A 10,356-nucleotide genomic window follows, 5' to 3' on the forward strand; every position below is an offset into this window, starting at 1 on the left:
CAGAGAACATGAGGCCGAGGGCATTCCCACCAATAAGGAGCTTGTCAGTTTACATCACTGAAGGACTAACTCTTTGATCTGTGATGACCTGCTGAATCAGCAGTGAAAAGGCTGCACCTCTCTTAAACCTGTCATACAGCATGACTTTAAATCACAGAACAGAACATGAAGTCACACAGTTCACCACTAAATCAGTAACGCACTCACCCGGACAGTAACAGGAATGACACTTACAGTGCCACATTTCACCTGCACAAAAGGATAATCATAATTATTCTTCTAATATCTAATCCAGATATTGTAGTGTACATCAATAACACATGAATTCAGATTAATATCAGCTCAACAGTAGGGGAAATCGTCGACTTTATTTCTTGTTTGAAAACAAAGCTCATGCCTTTGTGCTTTGTTGACACATAAATGGAGCCTGTGTGAATTTCAAGACCAGCTTGAAGTTTGGTCAAAATCCTTTCCACACCTTCTGTGGTCACCATTTCCCCACTCTGATTCTATTAAATTGGGTTCATAACATTTGCATAAAACTTAAATTCACTACTTGAAGCTTTAACCTATGACATAGATTGGGTTCTTCTGCTAGTTTCCAGCCTCAACAAAAAACATTAAATACGTGATCAGATGCTGATACTACTGGTCCCGGTTTTGAGCACACCGTCACAAAAAATACACATCAACAATGAATCATGGGTCAGAAATTTGCAATGCCAAAACACCACAAGATGACAAAAAGAATGACTGATCGTTAGATCGTTAAAGGTTTAAATTTCCATGTGCTAAATTTGAAAACCTCTGCACAGACTGATAGCAACTAGGCAAACAGTAATGCTAGCAATGCAAAATGGATAGCTGATGTTTAATGTGTTACTCGTGTCACCATTCGAAACATTTATCTATTTATCTAAGTTTTCTACTAGTACTGAAGGAGTCTGCAGACCAGTAACAACACTAACTTGACAATTCAAAGGATCCCAGTGCTCTTTAATCTTGATGTCAAGTCTGAACGGCTATTAAATGCTACAATATCACAATGCAGATTACAGTACACTCCAATAAGCTGGACTTTACTAAAGTGGATGACAACAGTAAAACGTTCATTTGATTTTCCATTTGAATGCTGCAAGGAAAGAGCAGTGCTCCTGAGTACACACTGCAAGGTGATCTACCGGGTACATACTCTCTGGTTTGCAGATGACATTGCAATGCATCATAGGATATTTAGAGCTAGAACAAACTTTTAGAATGGCTGACGAAACACCGAATCAACAGATTTGAGTCTTCCTATCTTAAATATTCCCCAGGGTGAAAGGTCATGTAAGGTAGGTAATACCCTTATTTGATCTGTGTATAAAATCAGTGTGTAGTTGTGTCTCCAGGCTTTTACTTATGTAATTGATCTTAATTCTTCCAACATTAGTATACAATTTGTACTACATTGATTGTCACAATACACTGAGTTTGAATATTGTAAACAAGAAATTAGAATAGTTTACTATTTAGTAATGGGAAATGGTACAGCTTTATCATGACCATTTCGCAATTTATTTGAACTTTTTTTAGAAGCCAACAGTCCCTTCTTGTAAACATTGCACATATCGCAAGGGTTTTGTAGTGTTATGCCTGTTGATACTTATCTCCAGCAGATGTGGACTAAATCTCATTAGTGTGCAAGAGAGGACTGACTGCTAATGTGTCTGTAATGGTTTCATCCAAAGCTGATTTTGTCTGAGTTATTCATTGTCCAGGTATTGACGTGGTCCACAGAGCTGGCAGCAGAGTCCGTGAGGGAGGGGTGAGGACATTTGCTGTTATAAGGGACCTGAGAAGTTTTTGAGGTCATATGTGAACACTGGTAACTTCTGTCTCTCAGTCTGTCTGTTTGTCCATCAGCCGATCATGCTTCGACTACTGAACTGTCTGCTTCTAGCCACTGCTATGCTGCTCTGCAACACCGCCCCCACGGTCAGTGTTTGTGTCTGTGTCCAATTGTGTTGAGTGTGTGTTACAAAAATGATTATAAAAGTGATTATTAACATTTTAAGACCTATACTATGTTTTTATAAGAAAATTGTGCTCTTTACATACATACTGTAGATCTCATTCTCAGTCTGTTGCAATAGCTTTTGATTATTTATTTCAAACTGACCTAATTCTGCCAACAAAATTAAAATAACAGAAACTGACTTTTGGGACTTTTGGGGTGCAGAGCGTGGAGGTTCTGGAAGAAAATAAATAATCTCTATACACAGTATGTGAGAGTAATTAATTTAAATTGAGCTCAATTTTAAGCTTTCATTAAATATTCTTGGGCAGTCAGTCAATTCTTATTTGTTATGATCCACTTTGAAGGCAGAGGGTCACTGTAAAGTCACAATCCCTCACCAGATGTTTACCAACTCCCTGCAGAACATCTGAATCTTCTGGTACACCACAGTTGACAAACTGCTGCCTTATAGCCAACTGCAGCTATTGCTTTCTTTTTTAAAACTCAGCGTAACAGCACGAATGACTAGGCAGCACAGGCCAGTAGACCAAATCGATTTGTGAAGCAGATGTCAGTTCAGTGACCTGCCTGTAGGTGGTTCACTCACATAATGTACCTGCTGCTCTACTTCATCTTGAACCGTACTGTAAACACAAGAGTTGCAGCTCGGAGAGTGAGTGGCAGGACAGACAGCTCACAGAAATTTCTCTCAATTATTTGAGCTGAATAAATAATGCAAAATAAAATCAAATTAAATGTAAAGATACAATCTGAAGTTGACTTGAACCAAAGACCTTTACAGTTAAAAGTAATTTTCACTAATAATCATGTCTAATGTCAAATTTAGTTCCTTCAGTTCAAATAATGTGTAAATGAATAATGTCTCTATATCCATGAACTATAAAGGAAAAATGCAGGCATTCAAATTTAACCAAAAAGTTAGTTAAGAACTGTGTTTATATTCTTAGCTGCACTCTCATCACCAGTATTTTGTCACAAACCAGACACAGCATTTAGCAGCTTTAAGCCAAGTAGGAGTAATAACTTTAACAATTTTTTGGAACAAAAAAGTATTTTATTCATATTTTTGAAGCCTGACTATATTTCCATCAGTATAACCATTTTGTACTTTTACTATTGTTGTCTATCATTTTTGTTATGTCTTATATCTTTTAAGATATATTCTGTGGTGCTGTCACGTTGTTTTCTTGTACAGAGCTCTTTTGGACTTTTCACTTGCTGCTGTTTATAAGAGAGCACTGAATGTCCTCAGTTGTGATTGACCTTTAAATTTAACAAGTGAAATACAAAAGTTTTGTTTTGCTGACTCAGCTGTCACGGCACTTTGAATTCTTGACATGAAGACTGAAAACTGCTCACATATGCTTTTATGTTGACTCGGTAGTTTGTCATGAATGAATTTAGCTTGAAAAAGAAAAGTCAACATTGAAAGCCTATTAATGAAAGCTTACTGTAGCTAATGGTAGGTTTTAAACTTTCAATGATAACGCTCTTGGGCAGGGGGACATTAAAGTGGTTACCTCAGTGAAATGCCTTGTATAGTGCTTTGTTAGTGTATTACTACTGCTACTAATAAAGAGCATTGTGTGGTGATAATTTGATTCCCTATTAAGCTCTAACTTTAAAATGTTGAGTGGCCATTCTCAGATATCCTCTTTAAGACTACATTACAGTTATCATATTTAAGTATTTGTAGTATTTTACAGGATATTAGATGGGCTGAACACTGGACAGTCTGGGTAATATCATGTGTGGATGTGTGAAAATTGATGTTGTGACAATGTGCAGTGGAGGATTAAGTGTAGTCCTGGCTTGTGTCTGCTGAAGGAAAAACATGGGGGCTCAGATACAAAGTGTCCTCTGATGGTGAAAATCCTGGATGCAGTAAAAGGGACTCCAGCTGGATCCGTGCCCCTCAAGGTGTCTCAGAAGGCTGCTGATGGGGCATGGATGCAGATTGCTAATGGGTATGTACACTGTGAAGTATAATGTATATGTCTCTGCCAGCTATATTTTTAATAAGTGCAAACCATTCAGACAGATTTCCTTGTTCATCACTGCAGAGCGACAGATAGCACCGGCGAGATCCATAATCTGATCACAGAGGAGCAGTTCCCAGCAGGGGTGTATAGTGTTGAGTTCGATACCAAAGCTTACTGGAAGAATGAAGGGAGCATGCCATTCCATGAAGTAGCTGATGTGAGTATGAATTAGGTGTCACAGCTCCACATCACCACATGAAGAATTCATGTTAATATGACATTAAATTAGACCACATACCTTTTCAGTGTGCTTACTCCACCCTTGATCTAAGATTCATCTCCAGATCAGGCTGTATTCCAGTAATGACCACGCAGCAGGAAATGTTATATATATATATAATACTGTACTGGACACAAAGGCTGAATTGGCTAAACAGACAGGCCACGAGAGGTAACTCAACACAGAAGAGATCAGTAAACAAAGATGGGCCAACAGAAACAGGCCAAAAAAGAAAAGCCTCAGAGAGTCAGAAATGCACCAACAGACATACACCAAAAGAGACAGCCCAGCCAATATACACCAACAGACACAGGCCAGCAGTCCGAGGTAAGTCAACACAGGCCAAAAGACATAGACTGCCAAAGACAGCAACCAGATAGGCCAAAAGAGATGACCAAGATACTCTAGTGGACATAGACCAACAGAGAGGTAGACCAGTGGAGAAAGACCAACACAGACAAGCCAACAGAGATAACTAAACAGAGACTGGCCATCAGAGATGTTCCAACAGAGATAGGCCAACAGAGACGGGCTAACAGAGATAGAACAAAAGAGAAAAGCCAAGAGAGTTTGACTACAATTAGACAGTAATTAGACCAAACGACACAGCCCAAAACAGATAGGATAAAATAGGGAGAGCAACAGGGAAACATCACATTGGATAGATTAACAGAGAGAAGGCCAACAGAGAAAAACCACTGGAGAAAGGCCAAAGGTACAGGCCAGAATAGTTAGACCAAGGGAAATAGATCAGCAAAGAAAGACCAACAGAGAGAAACAAACAGAGGTAGGCCACGAGAGAAAGCCCAACAGGGACAGGCAAATACAGGAAAGACGAGAACAGGAAACGGGGAACAGGAAAAAAACAACAGAGAGAAGCTAATACAGACAGGTCAACAGAAACAGTCCAGTAGTGATGGCCCACAAACAAAGGCCAGAATAAACAGACCAACAGAGGTATGCTAACAGAAAAAGACCAGAGGTAGGACAACAGACATTGACCCCTGTTGGGCTACCAACATTGATACAAAAACATAGACAGGCCAAAGGACATAAGTAATCAGAGATAAAACAACACATGGACCAACAGAAATAGGTCACAGAAATTGGTGAATGTACTGTGGGGTTCAAAAGTGTGAGACCACTTTCCAATTCAAGAGAGCTGGGCAAACAGAGATAGGACAAAAAACAGACCAACCAGGATAGGCCAACACAGACAGAACAAATGAACTAGACCAACTGAAATGGCCCAACAAAGATAGGTCAAGAGAGGTAGGCCAATACATATAAGCCAAGAGAGACAGGGCAACAGAGTGAGGTCAACAGAGATAGCCCAAAAGGGACAAGCTATCAGAAGAAGGCCAAAAAAGATAGAACAAAAGAGAAAAGCCAAGCGAGTTAGACCGACAGTTAGACCAAACAACACAGGGCGATACAGATAGGACAAAAGATGGAGAGCAAGGAAAACACCGAAAGGGTTAGACCAATATAGATTATGCCAACAGAGAAAAGGTAGTGGAGAAAGACCAAAGACACTAGTTAGACTAAAACAGATTAACCAACAGGGAAAGGACACCAGAGTTAGGCCAACACAGAAGGGCAAAGGGAAAATGACCAACAGAGAAAGACCAGCAGAGATGTGCCAATAGAGACTGACCAACAGACATAAGCTAACAGTCGGATTAAAAAGAAAAAAACATTATGACACATACTAACACACAGAAGAGGCCAGTCCATCTGCAAGTGACCTGCCATTAGCCCGCCAACCCCTGGTAATGAGCCCAAAAGTCTGCTATGGGTTAGGTTACCTGTCCTTTTAAACCAAATCACTCTCTACATCACTCTTCAAACCGTTGGCCTGTCAGCAAACAGCTTGCTGCCCTGCCATTCATTCCCAGGAGACTGTTTCACGAATGACCAGTCTATGGGCAGTAACTTAGGAGTTTCTGGAGAAATGTATACATAGCTGTATATAATACAAAAGGATTAACCCAGGGTAAATTTTGTAGCCTCATATTCAACCTCTGCAGTCTGCTTGTGTGCTGTGAGAGCCTGAATGATTATCAGCTAAAAGAGAACTCTTGTAAATAAGTCTATACGAGACCGAACAACTGACTCTGGTGTTGTAATTAGAAGATGGATTTTGTGATTTGCACACTGCTTGAATAGTACACTGCGGTTTCTGCTTTTCTGCTTGCTTATATTTTGGAGGTTCTGGTCATTAGTTTCTGGGTATTAGAAGGGGCTTTTATTTGTGCAAGTATCCTTTGTAGGGTGTGCTGACAGAAAACAGTGACCGTCTGGAACCCCACCTGACTCAGTCTGACTGGCTGCTCAGCTATACAGCTAGTAAATCACAGCCAACAGAGATGTGTTTGATTGGATCCCATATTCAGCTTACACACATTCTTGCAAGGTTTTGCTGCTGAGGTTGTTATCAAAAGTCATCAACCCAAAGTAATGTCAGGTACTGATTTTTCAAAATTGTTTCAGAAGAGCCAATAATGAATGTCTCATGAAGGGTAGCCTGCCACTTAAAGATGGGACTTTTCCTTATATCACTTGTGTTGCACTGTTGACCCATCTCTTGTCGCTCTCTGTGATTAAAAACATGGCAGGCACGGCACCACAGCACACTACTGATTTCAGGTCAAACATCACAGTGTCAGAATATATGTTTACCATTGGCAAAAGTATCAGACAAACACATACACAGCATATTTGACTCACTTTATATAATGTCAAAATCCATTCTTGTTTCTTTGATGGAGATGAATCATGTCCTATAATGTCCCACTGTAACTACTGCTGTGATAGCTGCTGTGATGGCCAGTTTGCTTGGTTTTTCAAATAACTCAATCACTGCTAGCTAATTAGAAAAACCTGCTATACCCAACATTAGCCAACAATCTCTCCCTGTCTTTCTATTTAAATCCATCCATCCACCTTTGTTTTTTGTGCCTTCTGCTTATCCGGAGTCAGGTGACAGCAAGTTAAGCAAGGTAGTCCAGATGTCCCTCTCCCCAGCAACATCTTCTTGTTCCTCCTGAGACGTTCACAAGCCAGATTAAATATTTAAGCTCTCCAGCATTTTCTGGGCCTAGCTCAGGGCCTCCCACCAGTTGGACATGCCCTGAAAATCCCTAATGGATTGTGCCCAGGAAGTATCCTGGGCACGCCCAAACCACCTTAACTGGTTCCTTTTGACATGAAGGAGCAGCGGCTCTACTCCAAGCTCCCTCCGGATGTCTGAGATCTTTACCTTGTCTATAAGGGTGAGTCCTGCCACCTCAGGGAGGAAAATCATTTCAGCTGCTCATTTCTTGTGGTCTCTACCCAAAATTTATGATCATAGGTGAGAGCTTTGTCTTCCGGCTCAGCTCCCTCTTCACCACAACAGGTATAATGCCTGCATTACTGTGCACCAATCCGTGTATGAATTTCATGCTCCCTTTTACCCTCACCGTGAACAAGATAAATAAATTTGGTCATGTGAGGTAGCAACTTGCAGAGAACCATGGCTTCAGATTGAAGGTGCTGACTCTAATCCCAATTACATCATACAAATAAATAAATGTTATTAACTAGCTACTGTTTGTTGGGAGGCCAGAGAATGACTAACTTCATTCACTTTAGAGATTCTTATCCATTCAGAGTTTCACATGACAGTAAAAGCATCTGGTGGTTTGCTTTTTTTTTTTTTAAATAAAAGGAAACCAGTTTTCCAAGACCTCATCAGTATTGCTACAATATTGTACCTGTTTAAATATGGGGATAACTTCTCACATTTGCATAAGGTAACTCATATTCATGAAAGAAATAGTTACGTGAAGAATTTAAAAAGAGCTGAGACACAGGTTCATACAGAGCCCCTCTAGTGACATGGTCAAAAAAAAAAAATTGTGGCCACAAAGTAGCTATAACATGCGCACGAAATACTAATTCATTCGCACGAAATACTAATTTGTGGCCACGAATTAGGTATAACGTGTGCAGGAAATACTGATACGATTAACATCATTCCTAGACAACTGGGTAAGCAAATCGAGCGCATCCTCTCTAGGGTCAAAGGTAGAGGCATTAGAGGGGCTAAAGCGACATGATGGACAGGGACGGTCTGATAGAATTTTATTTTAGGCTGGGAATGAGCTACAAAATTTGTGGCCACGAAATAGGTATAATAAGCGCGTGAAATACTAACTAAAACTATTAATATCATTCCTGGACAACTGGGTAAGCAAATCGAGTGCACAGTCACTACAACCTACCCCATGCGCAGATTATTGCAGGTTGTAGAAACTGGGTAAGCTCGATTTGCTTACCCAGTTGTCCAGGAATGATACTAATAGTATTACTTAGTATTTCGCGCGCATATTATACTTATTTCATGGCCACAAATTAGTATTTCGTGCGCACGTTATACCTATATTGTGGCCACAAATTTGTATTTCGTGTGCACGAAATACTAATTCGTTATATCACGTTATAGCTACTTTGTGGCCACAATTTAATTTTTTTTTTTACCATGTCACTAGAGGGGCTCCGTAGGTTCAAACTCTTCTGATGTCAGAAAGGTGTGGAGGGGTTTCAGTTCTTAAGGAGTATACTGGCCCTTTAAGACACACTGTGTAACTTGTGTGAAGGATTATCTTCTGTTTTCTTCTGTGATCTTATCTTGAAGCCTGACAGTAGTACATCAAGACAGCTGTGTAGTTAAGAAAGCAGCAGTATTCACATTTGCATGTTCAAGCAGCTGTTTGCTATTTTTCGGCACACTGGGGAATAGCAAACAGAAAAATAGCAAAAAGCAACTGCTGGCCAAAAGTTGCCATTGTTTAACAGCCTCTTTCTCTTCATTATTCACTTTGACTGAATTATCTTAATTGTCCATTTTTATTACATTATCTTGATTCAGTGTTTCTGTATTCAACCATGGCGTCTTTTACCTTCAAATGCTGTTGCAGCAAACTGTATTTTAAATTAAACTGAATTCTTTCAAACCTTTCAGTTAACCTTCATTCACATCAGTTATGTTGCTTCTAACTTCAGTTTAATTTCTGCTCAGACATGGTTTTCATAGATGTATGCATTATGAGATGGGTGGAGTCAGATAACCAGAAGGATTCAACTCCACTGTTTTTTTTAGTTCTGGACTTTGAAGGTTAAATTATCATCTGACTTGTATTTCTCAGTGGCATTATGTTCCACTGTATAGGTTATACTAAGTGTAAATGTTTCTGTCTCTGAGCCTATGGTATCGTGTCTGTGTATGTGTGTGTGTGCAGGTGGTGTTCGAGGCCCATGCTGAAGGTCATCGTCACTATACCCTTGCCTTACTCCTTAGCCCGTACTCCTACACCACCACAGCTGTGGTCACGGATGCACACCAGTGAGACACATCAACACCATGGATATTTATAGTCTGGTTGAGGTGTCAGGAGAGTGAGCTGCATTAGACAGGAGATTGTTTTTTTCCTCTTGTCAGTACATCTTGTGTGCTGATCCAAACCAACACTTTATGTCTCCTACTAACAAATATTGTGTGTATCAGAGCCTGATATATCTTACTCCTCTCTGCCATAGAGGTCCATTGTTGTCCAAAAACCATTAAAAAAAACATCAATGAGCAACTCTGTTGCAGTGGGTGACATGCTCCTTCATTACCATGAATACAAACACTGTACATTATTCTGACTCAGTCCCCCACACACCACCCCACTGCCCAAAATACACACTAAAGCAGGAAAGGTGGATTCATCCACCACTGAAAATAGTCCCCAACAAATGTGCTCCAGTTTGAAATAGTTTAGTTAAAAACTACAGTGCACAGCTGTTTGAGGAAATTACTGAGCCTTCTTAAAAATGAAATTATGTATTTGTGAGGTGTTTTTAAAGATTTATTTATTTAACATTGTTGCTGTTGTTGGTGTTTTTTATGGGATTTGTTGACAGTGAAAAAAAAATACAGAAAGCCAGTCTTGCACCATTTAACACTGACTTGAGCTTCAAAGCTACAGTATCATTCCTTTCATGTGAATCTGTATTTTATATAAATAGTTGTGTGTTACAGTATT

The 10,356-nt window shown here is 39.8% G+C and overlaps 1 protein-coding gene across 1 annotated transcript; it reads left to right on the forward strand.

The window, feature by feature from the left end:
- The first annotated feature begins 1,846 nt into the window (after positions 1–1,846).
- ttr (transthyretin (prealbumin, amyloidosis type I)) lies at positions 1,847–10,166 on the forward strand. Its single transcript, XM_041039642.1, has 4 exons — positions 1,847–1,977; positions 3,848–3,987; positions 4,084–4,219; positions 9,568–10,166. Exons 1-4 carry the CDS (start codon positions 1,912–1,914, stop codon positions 9,673–9,675), a joined length of 450 nt encoding a protein of 149 aa, XP_040895576.1. The 5' UTR covers positions 1,847–1,911; the 3' UTR covers positions 9,676–10,166.
- Positions 10,167–10,356: the final 190 nt, after the last annotated feature.

The sequence above is a fragment of the Toxotes jaculatrix genome, chromosome 6, assembly GCF_017976425.1.
Source record: "Toxotes jaculatrix isolate fToxJac2 chromosome 6, fToxJac2.pri, whole genome shotgun sequence".
In the NCBI taxonomy this organism is placed as follows: Eukaryota; Metazoa; Chordata; class Actinopteri; family Toxotidae; genus Toxotes; species Toxotes jaculatrix.